We start from the raw sequence: 27,229 nt of genomic DNA on the forward strand, positions 1-27,229 counted from the left end.
TCCACCCTGTGAGAGCGGGCTCAGCCCGGCAGCCTTGGATGCGGGGGCTCTGCTCTGCACCCCAGACCCTCGGGGGACCCAGAGGCTGGCCAGTGTCCGAGGGCTTGGCCCTGTGAAGCGAGGGGTGGTGCTTGGGACACACGGTGCAGTGTATGTCAGCATCCTGGGGGCACACCCCTTACCCCCAACTCCAGGCCCCTGCCCCCCAACTCCACAGCCTCCGCAGAAGGGCCACATTCTCCAAATTCCTCTTCCATGACAGAACCAGGCCCACTGCCCCTCCCTTCCTGCCTGCCCCCTCCACCCCACTCCCTCCACCCTGTCTAAAAATACCCTGCGGGGCTGCCCCGGCCATCTGGGAGGTGGTGGTGGGGGCAGGTGGCCCCCATCCCGGGGAAGGCACCCGGGAACACCTGCCCGCCCCACGAGTGGGCCCGGGCTGGCGGTGGGCGTGTGCCCGTGGGAGGAGAAGGGGACCCAGGCAGCCCAGCTGTCTCCCTTCTGCTCCCCCCACGGCGCTGCACACCGGGCGCAGACGGGCTGACGGCCTGCCCCACTCCAGAGAGCTGGAGGATGCTGGCAAGGAGCCAGGAGCAGAAGGGTTGAGTTATCCCAAAAATGCAGCCCTGGGAGAGCCCTCTGAGGAAGGAACGGGGTGGGGGGGACACTCCCTTCTGAAAGCAGGAGGTGGGCCAGGTGGCAGAGGGAGGCAAGCAGGAGGCCTGGGAGGAGGTGAGACCCTCTTCCCCACACGGGCCCTTCCCAGAGCAGGCCTCTCACCACCCTGCAGTCCCCCTCCCCGACCCACCCATGATGGGGGGAACCCCTGCTCTGCACTGGGATCCCACCCCAGGCCTCAGCCCTCGGGGGGCTCCCCAACGTCCTCCTAGGAGAGGGACCTGTGTTCAGGTCCAGACCAGAACACACCGAACTGACCCAGTTTCTGGGGCCCACTGAGTCACCCCGAAACCTCCAGGCCAGCAGGGGCGAGGAGAGGAGGGGCAGCCAGGGGGTGTCGCGCGTGGGTTGCACTCTGGTGGAGGGGGCAAGCCTGGCCTGTTTGTGAGGAGGATCCAGACACACAGGCTTGCACGCCCAGACTCGCCCGCCCGCCCGCCGGCCCGCCCTAGGAGGGCTGGAGGCCCCGCAAGGACTTCGCCAAACCGGTTGGGTGAGGGGGCAGAGAGCAGGGGGAGGGGCGGGGAGGGCCAGGCGCCTCCCCAAGTCCGGCCCAGGGTCCCCTGCCTCCCCGCACGCACCATACATCTTGCCCTCGTCCGACAGGATGATCTTGCGGCGGCCACAGGGCGGGTAGATGGCCAGGGCCTCCTGGAAGCTCTGCTCAATGTCCGGGCTCCACACGCCCTCTGCATCGTTGTCCAGCCCCTTGTCCAGGCCCTCGGGCCCATCCTCCCGGGCCTCCCCGGGGCTGCTGCTGGCATTCCAGCTGTTGGACGCTATTGTGCTGGTTGCTCTGGGCTCTGGGCCTGAGCCCACTGGGCAGCCTGAACCTGGGGGGCAGAAGCAGAGGGGTTAGGTAGCACAGGGCCTTTCCAGACAACAGCAATCTCCCACCCCGGGGCCGGGCCAGTGCTCCAGGGTGGGGTGGTTTAGTCAGTGTGACCTTGGGTGAGTGACTCCACCTCTCTGAGCCTTATTAAAAGGAAGGAAGGGTCTCCCTGAGATTGTGAGGGTTAAAATGAAATGAGATTCTTTCATTAACACTCAAGACATGGTACTAGTGGAGATCAAGAGCAACAACAAAATGCCTTATACCTGCACAGCGCTTTTGTGAGGAAAAAGTACTTTCAGAGAAGGAAATGGCAACCCACTCCAGTACTCTTGCTTGGAAAATCCTATAGACACAGGAGCCTGGTGGGCTTACGGTCTATGGGGTCGCAAGAGTCGGACACAACTTAGCGACTAAACCACCGCCACCTGCACTTTCATATTCATTCAACCCTCAAAACTAAGGTGGCGTTGGGGGGGTTGGCGGGGGGGTGGCAAGGAGTGATGCCCATTATGCAGATGAGGAAAACAGGCTCACAAGACCATGCAGCTGCCAAAGGCACCATGACGAGGAAGAGAGGAGGACCACACGGGCAGGGCCAAGGATTTCTGCGGCTCTCAAAAGGGCTCCTTGCCTCTAGCCTCGACTCTCCTCCTCGTCATCAGGAGTCCTGATCAGGGACCCCCACCCGTGGGCTTCCCTGGTAGCTCAGACGGTAAAGAAGCTGCCTGCAATGTCGGAGACCCAGGTTCGATCCCTGGGTTGGCAAGATCCCCTGGAGAAGGGCATGGCAACCCACTCCAGTATTCTTGCCTAGAGAATTCCACGGACAGAGGAGCCTGGCAGGCTATACAGTCCATGGGGTCGCAAGAGTCGGACACGACCGAGCAACTAACACTTCACCCCTTATTCTCCCCCAGCATCAACCCAACCCTGCCAAGGACCTGCCATAAGATGAGGGTTCCTGATCCAGGGAGGGTATGGTTTTGCTTTCCTCAAAAGCTAACTCATGAGAACCCTGCCAAGGAACCTAATCTCAGGGCAGGAACTGCCCTAGGAATCCTGGAGAATGGAGCGACGCTGGGGGGTAAGGGAGCAGCTGAGAAGGTGCTGGGCTGACAGCCTTGCTCAACCCCACCCGTTCCTCCATCCCACTTCCTGTTCCCGCACCTCCCGGCCCCACAGCAGCCCATAAACCACCCACACACCCGCCCCTGCCCTGGCCCACATGGTGGAAGGGCCAGGGCTCTATAAACTCTGAGTTCCCTGCACACGCCGAGCTGGGTTATTAAAGCAGACCACACCCAGACAGTCCCCCAACACACACAGCCCTTCGGCTCACCCCCGGCCCACTTCAGCCTTAGAACTGCACGTCCAGGGCTTTCTCAGGGTCCAGGGAGCTGCAGAGCCCCAGATGGCTAGACTCTGGGATGTGCTCTGGGCTTAACAGAGAGAAGGGAGCCAGGTGGGAGACCCCCACAGAAGCCAGGGAAGAGAATTCTTTCCCTTCAAACAAGAATTCCAGGTCCTGCCAAATGGGTGGGGTTCTCCCTTTGGGGACCACCTATTTACTCTGGAAGGCGTGAAGGTGGCTGCTGGCAGCCTGGGAGGGCCTGGCGGGGGCTGCTGCCTGAATGTCAGGTGGACACAGAGTTTACATTCACGTCACTACAAACAACAGCACCTGCATATGGCAGGCACTAGTCTAGGACTTGACACACACTGACTCACTTCATCCTCACCGTCACCCATGAGGTGGCTACTATTATTATTTCCACTTTTCCGATGAGACAACCAAGGAACAGAGAGGTTAGGCAATCTGCCCAAGGACACGCAGCTAGTGCGTACTAAAGCTGGGTTCTGAACACAGGCAATCTAACTTCGGTCTCTTAACCAAGATGAGAAGTCCCACCATCTGCAGACAGAAAGGAGACCCAGCTGTCACGGCAACCATCCTCAGTCTACCTAGTGGGGTCTGGGCCACGGGATCTCCTCAACCCAGGTGGCTGGAGCAACTTCAAGGACCCCCAGGTTACTGCCATAACCCTCCCTTGGAAGGCCTTCAGGACACAGAGGGCAGCCATGGAGAGAGGAAGCCGTGCTCCTGACGGGTCGCAAGGGCCACACTTCTCTATTCAGCCCAGGAACTGCATCCCCACCTCCATCCCCTCCTCAACCCCTTGAGACCAAGTCTATGTAATAAAGCGGGGAGGGCAATGCAGGGTGGGGGGATCACAGCGGCTCCTGTACTGGGGTAGTTGGGATGCAAAGCCTCCCCCAGGTCTGACAGTGCCACAGATGAGTGGGCTCTAGAGGGGAGGCAGATGAGGGATTACGATGAGCTAAGACCCCTCCCAACAGATTCCTCAGCCCATTTCCCCCCAAATCCTTCCCTGAGGCCTCCCTCAGAGCAGCAGGGGCCCGGCGCATGGGGGGCCCTGCCAGCCCCAGACTTTCCAAAGCCACTTTCCTGCCTCCCCCAAGTCTCTGCCCGCCTCCCCTCACCCAGGCGGCGGGGGGGCCCCCCCTTCTCAGGGTGATGTCAGCCCCGCCCCGCCCCCCGCAGGAGCACTGTGGCCAAATATGGCGAACACAGCAGTGCTTGGGAGCTGGGACAGACTGGGGGGGGTGGGGCGGCGGCCCCTGGCTGGGACTGCTGGCAGCTGGCGAGGGGGAGGGGAGCCCCGGGGGGGCGGCCGCAAGGACAAGTCAAGGAGAGAAGCGGGACCACCGTCCCTTCCACTGGCTCACAGGCTACATGCAAGACCCACTTTCCAGGCACACTCCTGGGGGCCCGCAGGTAACTCCCCACCCCACACAGCCATGCCCAGGAGCACCATGTGTGCAGGTTATGCTGCTGTGTGGGTGCCCAGATTGACACCCAGTGAGAATATCTGCACCGCCCCACCAGAACGAGGAACACCCGGGGCACTGGCAGGTGGGCAGTGGCGCCTGGCTGGGGGCTGAACTAGGGTCTCTGTCCTACCATGTCACTCAGGAGGGGGTCACTGTGGAGAGCCTGGATAGCCGCTCTGGCCTTCCCAGAGTTACTGCCCTGGGGCGAGGACAGAGAGTGGGCCCCCCTCCTTCTCTTAGACTCCAAACCACTGGGACTCAGCCTGCGGGGAGGGAGGAGGCTACGGGCTCCCCTCAGCCAGCTGCAGGACTGGACTGAGGCCAATCCTGAGGCCAATGGTGAAGGGGGCTGACCCCAGGGATGCTAGCCCCACTCAGCTTAGGGTTTGATCTGCCCTTTCCATGGCGGGGTTTACAGGGGTGGCAGCCCCCAGCCGCTCACTGTCGCTGGCCCAGGTGTGCAGAGCCTCTGCGTTGCTCTCAAGACAGGTGGGAGAAGGGGGAGAAAGACCCAGGTGAGGGGCAAAGAGGTGGAGGGATGGGGGGTGCAGGATGGGGGAGAGTCTGGGAGTGGGTGAAGAGAAGACAGCCAAGAAAACTGACAAAAGAGAGGAGACGGTCAGAGAGTGAGAGACCCAGAGAGGGAAAGTTGGAGTGAGAACAGGAGGGAGAGAGTGAGATCCGGAGAGAGACTGACAGACGGAACAGGTAGACTGCTGGAGAGAGTGGGCTCCACGGACACTGCGGGGAGGGGGCGAGGGACCCTGACCAACAGAGACACAGAAAGACAGAGACCAAGATGGAGAAGACAGGAGGCCCAGCTGAAAGGGGCCAATCAATAAACCAAGACATGGTCAGGCTGTGCGGAACGGAAAACCAGAAGGTGGGGGGAGAGAGAAAGAGACGGATGGAGTCAAGGACAGAAAGACCCCGAGCCCCGAGCAGACCAAAGGGGAAGGGAGGAGTGACAGGGAGCCATCGCTGGGGCTGGGGCCGCATCCAGGGCGACGGCCCCTCCTGGCCCACCGCTCCCCACCCCTCCTCTCAGAGGACCTCCCCTCTCCGCGTTCCTGCAGGGCCTGCGGGCCTCTGTGCTCTCATATGGCCTTTACCTTCGATCTGACCAGTCACACCTGCTTCCCCTTCTCCCAGGGCCTTGGGAGGTCAGAAGATGCCTCTGGGTGGTGGCCAGGTGGGAGATAGGAGGCTAGGCGAGCAGGCTTCAGGGCCCTGAGGGAGATAAGGGGTACTCTGCAGCCCACTCCCCTCCCTGGGGCCAGACCTGCTGGAATAACTGGCTGGACAGCTCCAGAGGTGGAAGCCAGGGAGGCCGGGGCGGCCACAGAGGACCTAAACACCCACCCCAGCCCCTCCCACCCCACCAACTCCAAACCACCCGCCCTCTACTGCCTTTCAAGTGGGGGCAGGGACAGACTTGAAGCTTGGGCCTCCCCAGAGCCTGGGCCTCGTGGGAGATGCAAGCCAGGCCAGTCCAGGCAGGTGTCAGCAATCCCCCCCACTCTCCCCAGGTAGCGGCCCCACCAAGGAGGCGACTGAACCGCTGTCTGCACTGGGGGTAGAGGCAGCAGCTGTCCGCTCCTGCAGAAACTCAGCCCCCAAAATGCTCTCATGCTGAGTGAGAACCTCACTCAAAGGGTGGGAAGATCAGGAAATCAGCAGTTTCATCCCGAATGCCCTGCCTCCAGACCAGGGCAGGGCAGGGCAAGGCTGACCGGCCGGCGGGTTGAGGATGGGGCCGGCAGTGGAGGAAGGCTCGGGGAGCCTCCCTGCCCCCATCCGTCTTTCCCTCCTTCCTCCCCACCCACCCCCACCGCGGGGCCAGCTGTTCTCCAGCTGCCAGAGGCTCCCACCCTAGAAGTAGCTGTGCTGTGCTGGGACAGGGAGCGTAGGGCGGGTGGGATGCGGGTGGGATGCGGATGGTGTCCGCCGCCCCCACCTCCAGCCCAAGGACCCCACACCCCCCCTCAGGGATCCTGCCAAGTGACCACGCCCTGCCAGGCTAGGGAGGGAGTACCCGCCTCCCTAGAGCCGGGCTGAGATTTTTACAGGAGGAAGCAATTTGCAGAGCCCACTAGGAGGGAGGTGAAGGGGGCTCCCCCGCTGCCCAGCTTATTAATGTGCTTCCAATTTGGGAATCCAGCCTCTGCACCCACCCACCCCCTCTCCTAGGGCACAGGCTTCTCAGGGAGTCGAGGGGGCAGGGAAGCCCCTGTAGGCTTCTCTCTCCAAGGCTCCCCCTCACTGTCTCCCCGCTCCAGCAGTGTAGGAGGGAGGGAAGGGGCTCGGAGCCCTCAAACCTCCTGCAGAGAGAAGGGGCCCACTTCCCAGACTTCACCCCCCACTCCGAGCCGCTGTCCAGCCTCTTCATCTCGACTCAGTCCAGGAAGGCCAGGGATCCAGGCTGGAGAGGGCGGGGGTGCAGTAAAGGGGTGACTCTGGGTTTCGCAGTTCTCACCGTGTCAGAGGGCCCCTTGGACTCTGGGTCACCCACCGAGATGTGACCCATCCCTCAGTTGGTTGCTGCCTCCTCGGGAAAGTCACACTGTCAATGTTATGTATAAACACAGAAGCTTGCCCTGGGCCCCTCCTCTCTCTCAAACATACACACTCCTGTTCACAGCCACTGCCCCGCACAGCCACTGTCACCTGCATCTCTCATTTCTTTCCTTTTAAAAAAACATTTTTTGGGGGGGCTGCATGCAGCCCTACCAGGGATCAAACTTGCACCCCCTGCAGTGGAAGCACCAAAGTCTTAACTCCTGGACCACCAGGGCAGTCCCTTAATTTTTTTTTAAATGGTGATAAAATATACACGATAAAAAAAAGTACCTTTTTAAAGTGCACAATTCAGCAGCATTAATTACATCCTTTGTTTCTAACAGGTTTTTTTTGTGATCTGCCACGATCACGGGGTCACGGGCCCTCAAATTCAACACACACGGCATCCCACGCCATACATGCCACAGCCCTGAAGGGTGTCACCCCCACGGCCCCACTATCTCAAACCACCACAGATGTGACCGCCCACAGGGTCAGTCTCACCCCGCAAGCGGCACCAACCCTCGGCATGTGGGCTTTCTTTCTCCGTCTCACCCACACACCTGATTTCACGCTCAGCCATGGCCACGGCTTCTCAGCACTCGCATGCTGCACTAGGTAGAGTCCATCATGTCACAACGGCGTCTCAGCGTGTTATACGTGAGCACATCCGGCCCAGTGTGCCTCATTCTGCCTTGGACACACACAGCATCACACGGTCGCACTGGCCCTCACAGGTGGCGCATCGGCATCCCAGCCAGTCAGTGCCGGACAGGGATGTGAGCTCACACCACTGGTCAAGCAGACGGGTTCTTTCATAAACCCACCCCGTGTGATGGCCCCTCACACACACAGAGGTGCCCTACACACACACACGCACGCATGCAGATCAGTCACACACTGAGAACGTCACAGCGTCTCTCACATGCATGTTACAAAGTCACAATGTCGCATACAGTTCCGTCCTGTGAAGTCACACACATGAACTGATTTCACCCCAGTTCCCCTCACATGCACCACCCCTACGGTGTCACCCACAGAGGGTCCCTCTCGGCCTCACACACACACACACACAGGTCCAGCAGCACACACTGTTGCACTCCCGCTTCCCTCTATCACTTCCGGTCCTGTGGGCCTGGCAGGGAGCACAGGAAGCAATCAGCACTCTAGGAAACCTCAGGGGCTGAGGCTTTGCGGATTCACAGAGGGACAGGGTTCTCTGGGCCCCTGCGCCTGTGGGTCCCAGCCTCCTGCGGGACCCTGAGCAGACAGGCAGAGCCCCGAGGGGCAGTGCCTCTCCGGCAGACCACCCTAGGCTGGCACAACACTGGGGGAAGGGGAGGATGGGGCTAGGCCACAGGGACAGGGCCAAGTGTGATCAGCTGGTCTCCACCCCAGCTCTGAGCAGAGAAGCTCCCGCCATGACCCCAGGGGTCCACGGAGACCTGGATCCTCAACACTACCCCTTGAACCCCACATGGGAAGCAGAGGCTGGGACCTCCCGGCCACCTCCATGGAGAGCTGCAGTCTTGGGAGCCCTCTTTCTTGGCTCCTTGGGGCCTGGCACCACCAGCTCCCCCCGCCACCCCGAACGGTCCTCTCTGTGAGCCGGACCCCTTGGCTCCTCTCCCTTCCTGAGCGAAGAGGTGGATAGGACTGGGAGTTTTTGCTCCCTTCCAGCTTCCACCCTGAGCCCTCAGAGGGGTCTGGGAGAGGGCTGGCCATCCAGGTGGCCTCTGAACACCATTCATTGCCAGACCCCACAGCCAGTTCCGAGGGCTGTTCTCTGACTCCACCTGGCCCCCCTGGCCCTCCTGATGGCTGCTGCCTTAACCTTCTCAGCCCCTCTCACTGGCTTCGCTGTCTTCAGTCAACCCCCGGTCAGCCCTGTTTCTTCCTTAGACCCACTTTGATCACCCACTCACCTCTCCAGATCCCACCAGGTTCAGTTTCCATGATGGGAAGGCCAACTGACCAGGAACCAAAAAGAGACTTGGAGAAGCTCAGAGAAAAGGGACCAGAGAAGTCCTGGATTCCAAGCAGGGAAACTGAGGCCCACCGCCGAGCTGGGGCCAGATCTCTTAAGTTCTTGGCCTCCTCTGTTTGAGATGTCTCCTTTTCATTTTAATATTTCCCCAGCTGTTCAGAATGTGCCAAGATCTGCAAACCTGAGGGTGAATGTGGGAGCAGAGCCCAGGACACACACATACACACAGCTCTGACCTGGGCATCACTGACCATCCTACTCAGCCAAATGCACTAATTAGCATTAATTACTGTTCCCTCCCTGGGGGGGCGGGGAGTGATGGTAGAGGAAGGCCCATGAGGTTGAGACTCCCATTGGATCCCAGCCTCTCTCTGAGGAGGGGGCATTTGGGGTCCCATGAGTCCCCCCTCATCATATACCCTAGTCCTAGAAAAGACATCTGTCCATCGCCTGCTCACAGGGTGAGCAGGGATCCAGGAAGACCCCAGAACCATGGTCTGTGGTGGCAACTCTATGGGGAAAAAGAGCTGCCAGAATCTGGGTGGGAGGAAGACCTCATTTCTCACCAAAACTAACTTTTGGCAACTTCAGATTTCCCTCCTTGCCCCAGGCTGCCCCCAGCATTCTGGCCAACGAGGTGTCCTGGCCCCCCTGCTCTGGGGCTGCAGGAGGTGGGATACACAGAGCCGCCCTGGGCACCAGCCCCTCTGAGCTGTGTCCAGCCCCCACCCCCACCCCCTGCTCTACTCGGCTACAAGTTCAGGCCTGACCTGGTTCTGCCTCTACCTGGAGAGAGAAAAGACACAGAGGGAGCTGTGAGGGACGGCTTCCCTCCCCTGAGAAGCTCTACCCCAAGGCCTCAATCCCCCTTGTTCACAGAAAAAAAAAAAATCTCGCAGCCCTGGATGAGGGCCCCTCTCCCGGAAAGGTGACACGGTGGGGTCTGGTCTCAATGACACTGCCCCAGGGCCCCGCTAGGCTGGAAAACAGAGGCAGACAGGCGCTCCCAGCTCTCCTTCCCCAGGCAGGAGTAGAGGGCATGACAGACAATGGTGGGGGTGGTGAGTGTGTGGTGGGGCTTAGGGTTAGAGGAGACAAGCCGCCTTCAAGTCCTCTAAAGTCTAAACACGGGCTCTGACGAAGTGTGTGGCCAAGACAAGGCCCCAAATCCAGTCCCCTTCGGAACCAGGCTCACAGAGCTCAGGGCTGGAACTCTGAAACTTCCACCCCGACGCCGGCGGCAGAAATGAAGGCAACTTAAGCCCCTGCCCCATCAGGGGGCACACGCCCGGGGTCGTGAAGCTTGGCTGCCAGAGACCGTCCACAGTCCGGCGCGGCTGCGGGCACCGCGCGCGGGAGCCAGCCTGGGCGCCCGGAGGCCCGGCCCGAGGCCTGCGTGGAGCTGGGGCCGGGCGGGCTCCGAGACAGCGCCAGCCGGGAGTCCAAAGGGCGGCGGGGCCCGAGGCTGGGCGCTGCGGGGACGAGCTCCCCGGTGGCAGGCCCCCCCAACCCCAGACTGTGCGGGCCCCCGAACCCCGACCTCGACACCCCCAAATGCGGACGTCTGGACAGGCGCTGGCACCGGGGCCAGGCTCGCGGCTCCCCGACCTCCCCCCGAACAACTCGTCCGGGTCGCGGGGGGTTGGTGGGAGGGTGGGCGGGGCTTCCCGGAGAGCTTCTCCCCCTTTCCTCTAAACTTCCCGGCACCCAGATCCGGGGCTCAGGCTCAGGCTGGACAATGGCTCTGGGAACCAGCCCCCCCTTGACTGCTCCCCACCCCCAAAGCACCGACCAACCACACCACCTCTCCCAGCGGGGCCTCCTCCCGGCGTCCGCCCGGCTTACCTGGTCCGATCTCGCGGGGGCGCTCCGGCCGGGCGGCTCCGCCGGGCCCGAGGGAGCGAAGAGGGGGGCCGGGGGAGGGGGGTCGTGGGGAGGGGGCTGACCGGAATGTGCGGAATGAGCCGGGCCGGAGCGGGAGGCGCCGGGCGCGGAGGAGGGAGCGAGCCGCACGGAAAGTTTGTGTTGAGGAGCCCGGGCTGGGGGTGGGGGCTGCGGGGAAGGAGGGGGCGGGGCGCGGAGCGGGGCGGGCACCGGCCGCGAGGGGCGGGGCCGCGCGGGGCCGCCCCCCGCCGGCGACCGGGCCGCCCACCCCGGGGCTCCGGGACCCCCGCGGCAGCCCGCCCGGCCTCTCCGCGCCCGGGCGCCTCGCTCCTCGCCCGCCCGGAGCGGCGCTCCTAACCTGCCTGGAACGCCGGGCTCTACTCCCCCACCTCCCCGGTTCCCCGCCGGAATCTGGGGCTCCGGCCTGGGCGGGGCCGGGGGCGGAGCTCCCGCCTCGAGGGCAGGACTCCCGTCGGGGCCCTGGCGCGGGTGCCGCGTCACTAGGAGCCCGGCGGAGCCTCGGGGCGCACGGGCCTCGGGCTCCTCACTCTCCACCCCCCCAGTCCCGAGCGGCCGAGGCGGAGCGTCCTCTCCGGCCCGGGGGCCCGCACCCCCGACTCCCGGGGCCCCAGAACCGGTCCCGCCCTAGAGGCTGCGCCCGCCCTGCCCGAACCCGGTTTGTCTGGTTCTCCCCGAGAGGCTTGTTTCTCGAATTTCTCCCTTTCCCCCTCTTCCTGGACCTCCGGGGCCCTCCCTCTCGTCCCGGTTCCCCGGGGGCCCCCGCAGGGGGCGTCTCGACACCGCGAGCCCCGCCGAGTTTCGGTAGGACCCGCGATGGGCGCGTGGGAGGGGACGCGGGAGCGCCTCGGGGCCCGAGCGGGACGGGGGTGGGGGAACGGAGGCCTCCAGCCCGCCCCCCGGACCCCTCCCGCCGCCTCGTTCTCCGCACGCGCTGAAGAACCGCTGTCCGTCCTGGCCTAGGAAGCGGCTTTATTGGGGGTGTGCGTACCGGCTCTCCGTCCCCCATCACCTGCCCCCTCCTCTGAGCCCCCGCCGGCTCCTCCGAGCCCTAGTACAGTCCCAGAGGGGGTTAAAACAACACTGACTACTGCTCCTGGACAGGAAGTGACTGGGGCGCGGGGCGGGGGTGGTGTTGGTGAAGCGGCGCAGCCTAGCTCCGCGACCAGATGTGCAGCTCCAACTCCAGATGTTCTTCATCTCCGTCCGAACCGCCGTCTGAGCTCCTCCCCCCACCCCACCGTGCCAGGCTGGGCAGTGAATGAAGGTCACCCGGAGACGGTGAGGGGTCAGCCCCCCGACAAGGGAGAAGTCTTCATCGAGAGGCTCTGGTGAAGGGACCGTGCAAGCCTCCAACGTGAATCCTTTTCCCAGCCCTGGCGGGCGGGCGCTGGGGATATCACTAGGATCACTCGCAGGCCAGCTTCCCGTCGAAACTGGAGAGGGCGATGGCGAACGCCTGCAGGGCGCACAGCGGGTACCGGTAGTCTAGGGTGAAGGCGTCCTCGGCCACGCGGCCAAACTGCAGCACGATGTAGTCGGCTATGGACACAGACACGGGTGGGGGCGGCCTGAGACCTCGCGGGCTCTGTCCTGGCAGACGAAGCCCTCATCATTGAGGGAAGGGCCCCCATCCTTGCACTGGGATCCCAGTCCTTAGCCACCATGTCAGTCACCCTCCATCCATGCACCCTCTTATCTCACCCAATAAGCCTGCCTGCCGCCGTACCCGCCACTGTAAGCCCCCGAGGGCAAGGACCCTGCCTTACCTTCTACTGCCCAGGGCTAGGCAGATGACCTGCCCGCATTGTAGTAACCAGTCAAACTTGCTTATGCCTAGAATCCTTCCTTTCCAACTAAAGCGATTTTACCCCATTCTTCTCATCCCAGACCCCAAGTCCTGAGACCACCAGCCTCATGGCCTCAACCAGTGCCCTCACTCAGCCCCTACCTCATATCTGGCCCAGGTTCCCAGCCCCCATCCCAACACTTCCCCCGGCATCCATGGGACAGGATGTTGCTAAAAATACCCCCAACCCAGGCAGACCAGGCTCCACCCGAAATGTGATCTGGAGATGGGTTTTTAAGACTTCAGGACAGATGACACTGGGGGCACATCCCTAGGATGGAGTGGGGGTGGGGAGTTCGTTCAATGTTAACCAATCCTGGGAACCTGGAAAATCCCTAGGAGATACTGCTCCGTATCCAAATCCCTTCAACCTAGTGGGGACCTCTTCCCCAGGCTTGTAACGGGATGTTTTTGTGTTCTGAGTATATCTTTTTTTCCCTAATTCTACGATGGCAGGCCTTTGACCTCACTGGAAAGAGAATAGAAATGCTTGACTTATACTTCCTACTCCTGAAAGACAATCATCTTGATGGGGTTAGGAGTGGGGCACTGGAGACAGACTACCTGGGTTCTAACCCCAGCTCTGCCTTCACAAGCTGTAAGTTACTCAACCTCTCTGCACCTCGGTTTTCTCATCTGCCAAATGCTGTTCCGTCGCTAAGTCATGTCTGATACTTTGTGACTCCATAGACTGCAGCACGCCAGCCTCCTCTGTCCTTCCAATAGGGATAATAATAATACCTTCCTCACAGGGTTGTTGAAAAGACTTAATGAATCAGTATCTGTGAAGTCCTGAGAACACTGTCTGGTCCACAGAAAGCACTGTGTGTTTCTGCAATAAAATTTGAGGGCCAGGGTAAGTAATGCCTGCAGTTGCTGAGAGACTTGGGTAAGGGACTGCCCTCTCTGAGCCTCAGCATCCTCTCTGGCCACATAGGGGTTGGGCTATAAGTTTTGGGGGTTTTTTCATATTTATTTTTATTGATTTGGCTGTGCTGAGTCTTAGTGGCTGCATGTGGGACCGAGTACCCTGACCAGGGGCTGAACCTGGGCCCCCCGCACTGGGAGCATGGAGTCTTAGCCACAGAACCACCAGGGAAGTGCCCATAAGTTTGTTTTTTTTAACTTTTACTTTTGGCAGAGCCTCGTGGCTTTTAGGCTCCACTTTCAGTACATGATGCAGAGTACATCATGAGAAACGCTGGGCTGGAAGAAGCACAAGCTGGAATCAAGATTGCTGGGAGAAATATCAATAACCTCAGATATGCAGATGACACCACCCTTATGGCAGAAAGTGAAGGAACTAAAAAGCCTCTTGATGAAAGTGAAAGAGGAGAGTGAAAAAGTTGGCTTAAAGCTCTATATTCAGAAAACTAAGATCATGGCATCTGGTCCCATCACTTCATGGGAAATAGATGGGGAAACAGTGTCAGACTTTATTTTGGGGGGCTCCAAAATCACTGCAGATGGTGATTGCAGCCATGAAATTAAAAGACGCTCACTCCTTGGAAGGAAAGTTATGACCAACCTAGATAGCATATTAAAAAGCAGAGATATTACTTTGCCAACAAAGGTCCATCTAGTCAAGGCTATGCTTTTTTCAGTGGTCATGTATGGATGTGAGAGTTGGACTGTGAAGAAAGCTGAGCACCAAAGAATTGATGCTTTTGAACTATGGTGTTGGAGAAGACTCTTGAGAGTCCCTTGGACTGCAAGGAGATCCAACCAGTCCATTCTGAAGGAGATCAGCCCTGGGTGTTCATTGGAAGGACTGATGCTGAGGCTGAAACTCCAATACTTTAGCCACCTCATGCGAAGAGTTGACTCATTGGAAAAGACTCTGATGCTGGGAGGGATTGGGGGCAGGAGAAGAAGGGGACGACAGAGGATGAGATGGCTGGATGGCATCACCGACTCGATGCACATGAGTCTGGGTGAACTCCGGGCGTTGGTGATGGACAGGGAGGCCTGGCGTGCTGCGATTCATGGGGTCGCAAAGAGTTGGACACAACTGAGCAACTGAACTGAACTGCAGTATCTTATTTCCCTGACAAGGCCATGGCAGTGAAAGTACCAAGTCCTAACCACTGGACCACCTGGGAACTCCCTTTCAGTGGTTTTTAAACTCTAGCAGCGTAACTGTCCCTTCAACGCAGTCTTACCCAAAACAGCCCAGCATCTGCCCAGGCTCTGGTCAGTGCTAGGACGAGGCCCTGAAAACAATGCACCTGAAGACAGCTGCTTGGAATATCTGAGGCTCTTTGGGGGGTACAATGTGAGTGCCCCCACAGGAGAGAGTGACCTTCCTGAATGTTCTGGCTCCAGGGATAAAGGCCAGCTCCACTCCAGCACGCGCATGCGTGTGTGTGTGTGAGAGAGAGAGAGGGAGATGGCAGGGGGAGAGGGGAGGGAAAGACCTGAGTGAGGTTTGGGGTCTTGGAGGTGGTGGGGAACAGCCTGGCTTGTGTCCTCAGATACTCACGGTCATCAGCGTGGACAATCTGGAAATTCTTGACTGAGGCCTGGGTGACTCGGCCTTGGAAGTTGAGGGTGTAGGAGCCACTGTCTTCGTTCCAGATGGGGGGCTTGTTGTGCAGCTCGATGAGGCTCTCCAGTGTCTTGTTCTGCCAGCGCACCAGCAGCCCGTCGCTGGCCTGGGGTGTGAGGGGTGGGCAGTATTAGGGGCAGGATAGTGAGAGCTGGCTGAGATATCTTGGGACTAACAGGGTGGGGCAGTGGCTGGGGACCTGTGGTGCTTTTATGTATGTGTGCAGCCTGGGTGTCAATGGCCATGGTGGCCAGGGTTTCTTTGAGTACACCCACAGTGTCTGTGGCATCCACCTGGCCAGGATGTACGTCTGGGAGAATGGGCTCGGCTGTAGGACGCCAAAGTGGAGAGTTGGAAAGTGAAAAGTAGCATCTGCCGCACAGGAGGGGCTCTGTGCCATCGGTCCCAAGGGGTCTTAGGCCACACGCTAGCATCTATCACAAGGATGAACCAGATATTCTAGGATTTACAAGGAGCTCACAGTTGAGCTTCAAGAGATGTATAGGTACAGAGTAGTTAAAATGTCCTGGAAGAGTTTCTGGAAGGAAGGAGCAGGGTCTATATGAGACATGTATTTCTTTTCTTGGTTTCTTTGTCACCTGTTCACGTTCCTGGCTTAGAATGAGTCCACTCAAGATTGTGTCCTCCAAGAAGCCTTGTGACCCCAAGTCTGACTTAAATGTCTTAGCTCTGAATTTCCATAACACCTCGCTCTTATGATTTCTCCCACTGCACTAACAGTGCAGACAGGACAGAATTAGATACCCTAACAGCAGGCGCAGTATTTGACTAATGGCTCTGTGCCTTACAGATGACAGGGGATGAGATGATTGGGTGACATCACTGACTCAATGGACATGAGTTTGAGCAGGTTCTGGGAGCTGGTGATGGACAGGGAGGCCTGGCATGCTGCAGTCCATGGGGTCACAAAGAGTCGGACACGCCTGAGTGACTGAAGTGAACTGAACTGAACTCTGTGCCTTAGTTTCCCTCATAACAGGGTGTTGTGAAGATTAAATGATTAATAGTGCATGAAGTGTTGTTTTGAGCAGTTCCTCACACAGAGTAAATGTTCAATAAATATCAGATATTGTTTTGATGGTACCTCTTGTATTGATTTTACATTCTCAACACCTGGCATTAATAAATGATTGTAGAATGAATGAACTGATGATGAAGAAATTCAGAGCAGCTCTGGGTGTCAGTTCCTACTAAGCCCAAGGGAGGCACCGCCTTTGGAGGATCTGTGTGTCTATTCCAGGATGGGAGGAGCAGTTGTGGAACACACAGGCTCCTAAAGACAGGAGCCACCCAGGGCTTGTGCCCCATGGGTTGGCCAGGTCTCTGATTATTCCATTGTGGCTTTCCAGCAGGGAAAGATGTGTGATCAGCTGATGGGAGTATTCTTTTTCATTGTAAATGAGTAAAGTGACATCACTGTGAGTATGAGACATGCCAGTCAACCGTCTCTGAAATCCCGGGCTCACTCAGCTTGCAGTGCTGAGGGGCAAAGCATGGGTCTGACACACTGAAGGAGGCCCCCTCTCTCTGGGCCAGCTCTCCATCTTGCCCTACATCTCACTCACACACACACACACACACACACACACACACACAAAACAGCCTTTGCTTTTTAAAATATGTCAAATCATATCACTCCTTTGCCCAAAGCCCTGCTGTTCCTGTTTCTCTGAGTAAAAACCAGCTACACAGGCTCAGCTGCCCCTCACTCTCACCTCTCTGACCTCATCTTCCTCCAGCCACCGTGGCCAGCTTGCTGCTCCTCAAACTCAGCAGGCACTCTCCTGCCTCAGGGCCTTTGCACTGGCTCTTCTCCCTGCCTGCATGATCTTTTCCCAGATATCTGCAGGGTTGCTCCTCACCTCCTTCAAATTTCATCTGCTCAGTGAGGCCCACTCTGACCACTGAATTTAAATCACACCTACACACACACATCTCATCTCCTTTCCCTGTTCAACTTTTTCTCCACTCCCCCCCCCCCCCCCCCCCCCCGCTACAGTAAAAACCACTTTCTAACACACTACACAATTTACTTACTTATCACAGACTTTGTCTACCGTTTGTCTCCCTCCACTAGAATGCCAGGTTCATGAGGGTAGATCTTCGTTTTGTTGACTGATGTCTGCAGTTGCCTAGACTAATACTTGGTACTCAATGTATGTGTGTTGAATGAATATATGAATGAATGATTTTGATGTACACTAAAAAAAAAACAAAACACACGAACACAACTAACCAACCCTATTGTGCTCGTTTCAGTGAGTTCAATGAAAACCCTCCAAACTGAATCTATTGTGCAAGTTGCCAGAATGAATTTGTGACCGGGCAATGGGTGTGCTCCGGGTTGGGTATGGGGTAGGCCGAACACCCCTTCCCCACCCCACAGGGCTTCCTGGAAGTGGGTTACAAGCCGGTAACTAGGGAGCAAGACCCACAGGGAAAGGCGTGTCAGGGAGGTGCGGGGCTCACGTTGCGAGGCCGAATGGGCACCCTTTCGTTGTCGGAATTCATGCCAGGAATGATGACCGTCATGCGCCGGGGACCTCGGAAGCCCAGCACATTGGTTTCCTGGGAGGGAGATTCGCATTAGACCACTCGGCGAGGGAAGGGGCCTGCCCTAGGGCATACGGGGACAGAAGGCGCTCTCACGTAGATCACGGCCGCCAGCTCCTGCCGAAGGCTCCCCACGTCCGTGCTACCGCCGCGGTGCGGGTTCTGCCCATTGTCAAAGACAGTAAAGCGGTTCCCCAGGAGGTTGGACCTGCGAGCAGGGTGGAGCTGGGGGCGGGGCTGAGGGGGTTCCACACCCCTTCTTCCAGACCCCTCCTCACAGCCAAGCTTAAGAGCTTTCTGCCTCAAGCATGGGTGTGTCTTAGGACCCTGCCCCTGGCTTTCTGCATGAAGTCTTTTTAAAACCTGGATCTACAGGGAGACTGGGCAGCTTTCAAACCTCAGCTCTTACTAGCTGTATGACCCCAGGCAAGTGACTTAAACTCTTAGCCTCAACTTCCGCATCTGTAAAATGGGCGTGGTAATAATATTTTCTATCAATTTGGTTGATAAAATTATTGAATGGATTAATATTTGCAAATTACCTAGAAATACCTCTGACACAGAGGTAGGCCTTACATATGTGCTTGGTAAAGACATAAAGAAATAAAGCCTGACTTGGGGACTCACTTTCTCCTCATCTCTCAGATTTGTGGTGAGGACTGGATGAGCTATATGGGGAGACATAACACAGGGTGGGTGCTGACTCTTTCGTTGGGTCAGTTAGTAACTGTTTGTTGAATAGCTACTATGTGCCAGGTGCTAGGAATTCAACCATGAACAAGACAGGCATAATCCCTGCTTCATGGACTTTATGCCCTACTCCGAGTGAGGTCCCAGAACCAGCAGCATGGGCATCACCCCAGTGCGTCTTAGAAATGCAGAAGCTCACTCCCAGCCCAGACCCTCTGAACCCAATTTTTTTTTTTTTTTTTGCCTCACCCTGGGGCTTGCAAGATCTCAGTTTCCCAGACCAGGGATTGAATCCAGGCCACCACAGTGAAAGTCCAGAATCTTAACCTCTAGACCACCAGAGGACTCGCCTCACTGAACCATTTGAAGAAGATCCCCAAGTGATCTACATGCATCAAAGCGGACAAGTGTCCATGTATATAGAGAAGCCCGGGGCCGGGGGGCAATTCCAGAGTGTCTGAGGTGGGGCACTCTGCACAGCGGGCCAGAGGTGACTGGCCCCCAAGCTCCGCAGCCCCACCTCAGCTTCCCAATGAAATTCTCCCCTCCTCGGGACAGATTGGTGGGATCGCTAGAGATGAGGTAGTTGGCGGTCTTGCTGCGTTTCCGCTTCCTGCCGGCCAAGAGAAACACCTGGGGAGAGGGGCAGAGGAGAAGCGCTGGAAGACAGAGGCGAGCAGGAGGGGAGTGCGGGGAGGGGAAGGCCCGTTTGCCCCCCAGCTCCCACCCCGATTCTGGCTCTCGACTGGGGTCCGGGCCCCTCCCCTCTCCCTTCTCCCTCCCTCCTCCAACCCACCTTCTTCTCAGTGTCCAGGTGCAGGAAGTAGGAGGGATACAGGCCCCGATCCATGCCCTTCTTGTCCCGGGTCAGCCGGCAGCGGACCGTCCGGCCCTGGGGGGCAGGCCGAAGCACGAACTCCTGGGGTTCGTCCACTTCCACGGGTGGGGATGGGGCCCTGTCCTCCTTCTGAGTGAGGGCAGAGGGTGCGTCAGCCCCAGAGCACCATCTCCCCCAGCCCTCGGCAGAAGGTCCGGAGCCCGGAGGCAGGCAGGGCAACTCACCGCTTTCTGTTTGGGGGAGAGAACAGAGGCTGTTCCAGGGGTCGCCCTGGGCCCCTCAGCCTCCCCCGAAGCTCGCCAGGCTGTGGGGAGCTTCGTGCTTTATTAAGATTCTGTTTAGCTTGTGGTTAAGAGCCAAGGCTCTGGGTCCAGGCAGCTTGGGTTCAAATCCTGGTTCCACCACTAACTGTCTATGATGTTTGTTAATTTTTAACGTCGCCGTGACTCAGTTCGGTTCACCTGAGAAGTATGCAGGATGGGGGTGGATACCTGGGACAGACCTTAGTTTATGTATTTAACAGACACTCATAGTAAGTCTACCGATGTGCCAGGAATTATTCTATGCACTTTCCAAGTGTTCCTCTTTGGAATATTATCATTCTTCTTATCTATAGCTACTGAGGTGGTTGGTCTCTTTATACAGGTGAAGAAGCTGAGGCTCAGAAAGGCTTAATAACTTGCCCAAATTCACATAGTTAGTAAGAGCTGTAGCTGGATGTTGACTGCTGCCCAGTCTTCTGTTAGATGCACAGCCTGTCAAAAGACCTTCCATCACATGGATGCTCTTAGGAAGTGAACTGAGCTGAGGCTGAAGATTTGGGTTACTGTGTTCTAGGCACATGGTGTTAGAAGTGTTAGCTACTACTGTTACTATGTGCGTGCAGGTGTGCTAAGTCACTTCAGTTGTGTCTGACTTTTTGTGACAAGGAAATGGCACCCCACTCCAGTACTCTTGCCTGGAGAATCCCATGGACGGAGAAGCCTGGTGGGCTACAGTCCATGGGGTCGCAAAGAGTCGGACACAACTGAGTGACTTCACTTTCACTTTCATGGACCACAGCCCACCAGGCTTCTGTCCATGGGATTCTCCAGGCAAGAATACTAGAGTGGGTTGCTGTTCCCACCTCCAGGGGGTTTTCCTGACCCAGGGGTTGAACCTGTGTCTCCAGCATCTCCTGCATTGGCAGGTGGGTTCTTTACCACTAGCGCCACCTGTTAGTTTAACAGAAAGTAAATACCCAATGAATGTAGCAGCCAATCTCCAAGATGGTATTTATACTCTAGTGTAGATCCCTCCCACATTGGTCTCTGTGATCAATGGAATAAGGCTGAAGTGATGGGCGGTCACTTTGAAAGCTAGGTCATAAAAGATATTACAGCTTCTGCCTTGCTCTGTCTCTAGGGCCATTCTTGAACTCTTAAGGCAAGTTGGCTACCACATCATAAGGATACTCAAGGGGCCTCTGGAGAGGCCTCCAGCCAACAATCATGATAGTAAACCAATTTAGAAGTAGATCCTCCATTTCCAGTCAAGGTTTGAGAATGGGTGCAGCCCCAGTTGACATCTCAACTGCAAATTCATGGGACATCCTGAGCCAGAATTACTCTTGCTAAACTACTCCTAGATTTCTTTTCTTTTTGAACTTTTTGTTTTGTATTGGGGTATAGCTGATTAACAATATTATGATAGTTTCAGGCGAACAGTGAAGGGACGCAGCTATACCTATACCTGAATCCATTTTCCCCCAGACTCCTCCCGCATCCAGGCTGCCACATGACATTGAACAGAGTTCCCTGTGCTAGACAGCAGATCCTTGTTGCTTATCCATTTAAAATATAGCAGTGTGTACATATCCGTTCCAAACCCCCTAACTATCCCTTCTGCCTATCCATCCCCCTGGCCACCGTAAATTCGTTCTCTAAGTCTGTGAGTCTGTTCCTAGATTTCTGACTCACAGAAATTAAGAGGATGAAGTGTTGTTTTAAGTTTTGGGGTGGTTTGTTACATAGCAATACAACAAATGAATAAATGAGCTCATTTTGCTCATTGAAAACTTTTAATAACTCTTTGGTTGCATTAGGCCCTAGGGTGGCCTGATTATTGCCCCTCTGTTCTTACAAGGCTAGTACCCTTTGCTCGTATGTTCTGTCCCTCACGTGAAGGGCAACCAAGATTCTAACCCCAACTTTCTCAGCAGGGGAGAGAAGGGACTGCCACCTGGGTATGTGCATTTGAGGAGTAAATGCTCTCTGGGAGCCACCAAGAAGCCCTGGTGGGCTGAGGTTGCCCATTTTGCTGAAGACAGGTTTGCACTGGGTGTGAAGTGAGGCTGGTGTTGGGAAGTGGGCCCTTAACCTCTGGGTGAGTGGGCATCTCTTCTCCACTCTAGGCTGCTGCAGAAGAATCTTGGGAAACTCAGGACTATGTTTGGAATGCGGTATGGAGAAAGCTGGAACTCATTTAAACATTTCTACATGGTGAATTTCAAGAGCCTACTATATTAAAGGCTCTGCATGCCTGCATATTCTTTCTGGAAGATAATAAACTGGGCTTTCAGTTTATACATCAGTATCTGGTGATCTCGGCCCATGTGAATCAGTCCCTCGGTGTACAAAGGAATAAACCCACAAAGCTAAGACCCCACCCTCACCCCCCAGGCCCTGCCCTCGGGGTGATCTCTCTATTCGTGGAAGCCTGTTTCTCAAAGGCTTTCATCACCTTCTCCAGCTGGACCCCTCTCTCTTGCTTACTCCAGCTGTGCATGTTGGTACCTGAGTCCTGTTTGTGAGGAGGGGCAGCATTCAATATATTTAACAACATGCTCTGCCCCTGGAGACTGCCCAATCAGAATGGACATGGTAGAGGAAGGTCCTGGAGGCCCTTGAGAGCCAGTGTTAACCCTCTGGTTGCTGGATAGTTAGGTTGCTGGAAGGTTGGGAGGTCCTGGGTGGGAGAGGAAGAAGCATTCTGAGCAGTATCAGAGCAGCAGGGTAGAACTATTTTAATAACTCACAGTCACCTGGCTGTCAGTCAGTCCCTATGCCCAGGGGTGTGTACGCCTGTGCCTGTCTGACTGTGCTCCACCTCCTGGTACAGAAAATGTGTGTGCTTTCAGGCGGGGCCATGCAAGCACCTCTGGCTGTGTCTGATGGTTAGGCTGCAGTGGGGAGGGCTCAGGGCAGACAGCATAAGGCCCCCGGGTAGCCAGTCCCAGCCTGGTGACCCCGCAACTGCCTCTTCTGTTCCTACAAACCTGGTTCCCTTTGTCCTCGTACCCTGTCACCAAAGAGGGAGCTAAGAATTCTAACCCCAAGGGACTCCATTGCCCCAGCCCACGAGGCCCCACACCCAGGTCCCCCAAACCCTGCCACTGCTCCCAGCAGGGACCTCGCCCTCTCCCTTCCAGGCTCCCACCTTTTTGCCTTTTCCCTTGGCTTTGCCCTTCTGATTGCTGTTCTTGGTCATCGCAGCGGCCGCCTCATCGTCCTCCTCCCCTTCCTCCTTCTTCTCCTCTTCGGAGCCTTTGGGAGTTCCTGGGGGTGGAGGGGGAAGCCTGTTTGCACCCTTACCCTGGCAGGGGCACATCACGGTTTACAAGGGACACCCACGCCTCACCTGGACCCCAGTTCACTATTATCGGAAAGCAATAACCTCAGAAAGGTGAAGACCCTGTCCTGAGGCCACACGGCTTATTAAAGTGGGCGTCAAGGCGCCCCCAAGTCTTCCAACTTGAGAACCTCCGCCTTACCCCCTCTGCCTTACCTGCCCCTCCACACTGACAGCTGACTGCCCCTGGACGTCCCGGAACCAGAGCTCACCAGAGCTCACCAAAGCTCACCACCCACCCTTCTTCTTCAGAGTTTTCTCCGCTGGGCACTCCCCGGGAACCAGAAACATGGCTGCTGGTGTCTTCTTCACTGTGCCTGGGCTCACGGAGCAGTCCTTGTCAGCCTCCCCGGACCCTGCTGGTGTGGAAGTGAAGAGGTCACACCCCTACCCCCACCAGCCCCACACCCAGAGACCCTTGCTCCTCTGGAGACTAGGCTCACCTTTCTTCTTCATCTTTCTTATCTTGGTCCCTTCCCCCGCTGGAGCCTCCTTTTTCTTAACTCGAAGAGGTTTCAGTGGGGGGCCAGGGCTTCCCAGATCTCCTGGAAATGGAGGGTGGGGGTTAGACAAAGACGAGTCACACCCTCCACCTCACTCATTGTCCCTTCAGTCCCCTGGGAGGCTCAGAGCTCCTCTGCTTGTCTTGTTTTTAACCCTGAGTCCAGAAAGAACTGAATGAACACCAGGAGTATAATAAGTAGTGAATGAATGAATGCCAGGCCTTCTAAGGAAACTCTGAATCCCACCTCCCACCCCATCTCCATCAGAAATCCTCCAAACCTTCTCTGGTCAGAGTTATAGATAGTCCTCCCACTTCGAGAGGCCCAAGGTCCTAGCTATGTGTCTACATTTACACCAGACCCCAGCACCCACCCGTAGGGCAAGGTGCCCAGCCAGGAAGCCATCACAGTATTTACTCACGAATTGATTTTTATTACAATCACTTTGATACTTTTGTAAAAATTATAAATATAATTCATATTGAGTTTAAAAAAAATTAAAAACTCACCAAGAACATGAAAATCCTCTGCCCTCCCTGGCTCAGCACACCCTGACCAGGGCTGGGAGGATGGTGGTGATGGTGGCGGGGCGGGGGGCACATATTAATTTAAGGATCATTAGAGGGAAGAAGTTTCCCAGGTGGTGCTAGTGGTAAAGAACCCGCCTGCCAATGCAGAGACACAAGAGACGTGAGTTGGATCCCTGGGTTGGGAAGATCCCCTGGAGGAGGACACAGCAACCCACTCCAGTACTCTTGGCTGGAGAATCCCATGGACAGAGGAGCCTGGCGCGCTACAGTCCATGGGGTTGTAAAGAGTAGGACACGACTGAAGTGACTTAGAATACAGCATGCTGCTGCTGCTAAGTCACTTCAATCATGTCTGACTCTGTGCAACCCCATAGATGGCAGCCCACTAGGCTCCCCCATCCCTGGGATTCTCCAGGCAAGAACACTGGAGTGGGTTGCCATTTCCTTCTCCAATGCATGAAAGTGAAAGTGAAGTTGCTCAGGGGTATCCAACCCTCAGCGACCCCATGGACTGCAGCCTACCAGGCTCCTCCGTCCATGGGATTTTCCAGGCAAGAGTACTGGAGTGGGGTGCCATCGCCTTCTCCGATACAGCATGCAGAGGGAAGAAATCACCAAAGGATGGAACACTTGGGTCCAGGCACCTGGTAGCTTTCTGATGTCTCAACCCCTGCACATCCATGAACCCCCAGGCCCCTCTGGGGCCAGTTTTGTGTGTCTTTTTGCCCCCTCTGGACCCTCAACACCCACCCTTTGGACCCTGGGCCTTGGTCTTCCTCTCCTTGATGTCTGTAGAAGCCTTCTCTTTGGGGGGTTTCTTGGGAGGCAGGTGGACTCTCTCTTTCTTTTCCTCCTCTTCGTCTTCATCTTCCAGGTCATCCTCTTCCTCCTCCTCATCCCCTGTAGGTAGAAATTCATCAATATGGGGGTTGGGGTGGGTCCTCTAATCTCTGCGGGTCTCTCCAGATTTCTGGGAGGCAGTGAAGGAGCCAGGGGTAAGAGGCTCCCTTCTGGAACAGAAACAGGAGGAAGATTCTCAAAGAATGCGGTGACCCCAAAGTCTTCCACAGCGTGCAAGTCACACGAGAGCTGGAGTCGGGGTTACGCTGGGGGCTTGGCAATCCTATTCTGGGAAAATGCGCTTCTTTGCAGGCCCTTCTCTCTCTGGCTGTCACACACCCTCCTGGCATCTTTCAGTTTCCCCTTTTCCATCCCTTCTAATGAGACACGTGCCTGCTTCTCCCACTCTGCTTCTCCCTACCCTGGTCTGTCTCTCTTTCTAACTCCCAGCCAGACCCATCTGAGCTCCCCCTTGCCCCTAGTCCTGGTCTAAGGCAGAGCTCTTAACCACTCCTTTGTGCCTCGGTTTCCCCATCCGGAAAATGGGGAAAAGAACACGAGCATAAAGGGTTTCCTAGTTCAGAGCCAAGGCCAGGGATGCAGACGCTGTTTTCCCCAGCTGTCTGCCTCTCTCCCTCTGTTGTTCCTGTCCAACCTCTCCTCTCCAGTCGCCCGCTCCCCTACTGGTCTCCAGACGCCCCCTTCCCTCGGGGTTCGCTCACCGTCCTCCGTGTCCGGGGCGTCTGGGGCGCGGGCTACCAAGAAGGTCTCCCGGGGGTCGCGCTTCTTGGCCTCGGGGTCCCTGAGGAACTTGGTGTAGACTGTTTGCGCTGCCCGGGCCTCAGCCGGTCCCTGCGCGGGCTCCTCCCGCGGCTTCCCCTTCCGCCCGGCTGAGCCGAGATGCGCGGGTCAGGAGCGACCCCCACCTCTTCCTGAGAAGGTGCCCGCCCCCCTCAGGCTCCTCACTCTGGGGGCTCCCCGGGGCTCTGTTTCACTTTGGACACCACTCTCCCGGCTTTCATTCATCCTTTCGCTCTTCCTATCCCCCAGCTCACCCCCCTCCCCTTCGTTCTTCGCCTGCGGGCCTTCCCTCACGGGACCCTGTGCCCCACCCCCAGCCCACCTCCAGGTCTCCGGGGCTTGGATCCTGTGGGGCAGGGAGCCTCTGGGGCTTCTGGCTTTTTCTTCCTCAACTTCTGTCGCTGCGGAGTGGGGGGTCAAGAGGAGGGAGAGGAAGGAAAGGGGCGGGGGGACTCTGAGGGCTGCCCATCACCCTTCTAATCCCTTGAGCCGCCAGAAATAACCGCGGATTATCGGGAGGGGAACTGTGCCCCTTCCTGGGGCACGATGGATGACTCCCTCCCATGTCTCATGGACACCTCCAATGTCCCAAAGTCCAGGTTCCTCCTCACGACACCCCATGCCCCCCCAAACACCCCTTTCCTGCAAGAACAAAATAAAGCCCAAACTTCCAGGGAAGTAAGGACCCCCAGAGGCTGCCCCGCTGGCTCCCAGATCCCCTGTGCTGCGTGGGGGGGCCCTCTGTCTCCTCCCCAAGCCAGGTGACCTACCTGCTTGGTGCGCTGCTGGACCTCGGGGCTCCGGCCTTCCTCCTCGTGTCCGCTGAGGGTAGCAAAGGAATCAGCCTGTCTCCCTCCCCAAACCCTCCATCTGAGCCCCCCACCAGGCTTCAGGTAGGGTGAAGTGGGGGCTTTCCAGACCTGTCTGAGGCCCACACCTCTCGGAGGGTGTCGTCCTGCAGCGGCATGGTGCCCGCGCCTGGCTGCACCCACATCTCTGGCCACCCTGCAGCTCTAGAAGCTTCCCTGCCCCCGGCCCCAGCTAATCCAGGCTCAGCCTCACCCCCACCTCCTACAGGCTCCCGAGGGTGGCAGGACTGTGGGAGGGGCTTCTGCCCAGAGTACCCTCCCCCTCCCCCGCGTCCTGGCCTACTAAGAGAAGAGGCTGAACTCACAAGATCTCAGATCCCCAGCAGCCTGAAGGTTGGTGTCCCTGTACGAGGTCCCCCCACGCCCTGAGCTTTGACTTAGAGATGCTGATTTGTAATTTGGTGGTGGTAAATGGGGCATGGGAAGAAAACATGAGATCAGATCCTGTATGTATCTTCATTTTTCGTAAAAAAAGAATCAAGATTTACTAATATTTAATATATATGGATTGACACATGCATGTGTGTATACTTTATAAAGAAATATGCCTATATTCTGGGTGTAAACGTAAATGTTTCTTAATGATAAGGAACATGCTTTTTAAAATATATTTTAGTTAATTTTTATGAATTTTTTTTTTAAGTTTTGTTGATTCAGCTAGTTTTTGTTTTTTTTTTTTTTTTTGTCATGCAGCACACAGGATCTTAGTGAGGGATCTTAGTTTCCTCACCAGGGATTGAACTCATGTTCTCTGCATTGGGAGT

General features: G+C 56.9%; 2 protein-coding genes across 4 annotated transcripts in view; both read right to left on the reverse strand.

Annotated features, from left to right (window-relative positions):
• The window catches only part of TEAD3 (TEA domain transcription factor 3), a 23,997-nt gene extending 11,983 nt beyond the window's left edge, over positions 1-12,014 (reverse strand). Inside the window, exons 1-5 of the mRNA XM_027525486.1 lie at positions 11,903-12,014; positions 11,537-11,773; positions 11,186-11,413; positions 10,758-11,126; positions 1,260-1,511 (exon numbers count right to left, since the gene is read on the reverse strand). Coding sequence (XP_027381287.1) covers positions 1,260-1,511; positions 10,758-11,126; positions 11,186-11,413; positions 11,537-11,773; positions 11,903-12,014 — 1,198 coding nt within the window. The remainder of the gene's footprint in view (positions 1-1,259; positions 1,512-10,757; positions 11,127-11,185; positions 11,414-11,536; positions 11,774-11,902) is intronic.
• TULP1 (tubby like protein 1) lies at positions 11,772-26,777 on the reverse strand. 3 transcript variants are annotated; one of them, XM_027524977.1, is made up of 15 exons: positions 26,517-26,777; positions 26,367-26,418; positions 25,919-25,997; positions 25,518-25,685; positions 24,706-24,855; positions 23,366-23,467; positions 23,162-23,278; positions 22,731-22,849; positions 19,538-19,543; positions 19,272-19,442; positions 18,996-19,108; positions 17,882-17,993; positions 17,702-17,800; positions 15,146-15,317; positions 11,772-12,356 (listed from the first exon to the last, which is right to left on the reverse strand). In XM_027524977.1, exons 1-15 carry the CDS (start codon positions 26,588-26,590, stop codon positions 12,223-12,225), a joined length of 1,668 nt encoding a protein of 555 aa, XP_027380778.1. In that variant the 5' UTR covers positions 26,591-26,777; the 3' UTR covers positions 11,772-12,222. The 3 variants fall into 3 exon arrangements, with proteins under 3 accessions (XP_027380778.1, XP_027380777.1, XP_027380779.1); XM_027524976.1 differs by having other exon boundaries at positions 23,162-23,281; positions 26,517-26,776; XM_027524978.1 differs by lacking the exons at positions 11,772-12,356; positions 15,146-15,317 and having other exon boundaries at positions 17,465-17,800; positions 23,162-23,281; positions 26,517-26,775.
• Between the last annotated feature and the right edge of the window lie 452 nt (positions 26,778-27,229).

The sequence above is a fragment of the Bos indicus x Bos taurus genome, chromosome 23 (genome assembly GCF_003369695.1).
Source record: "Bos indicus x Bos taurus breed Angus x Brahman F1 hybrid chromosome 23, Bos_hybrid_MaternalHap_v2.0, whole genome shotgun sequence".
Classification (NCBI taxonomy): domain Eukaryota; kingdom Metazoa; phylum Chordata; class Mammalia; order Artiodactyla; family Bovidae; genus Bos; species Bos indicus x Bos taurus.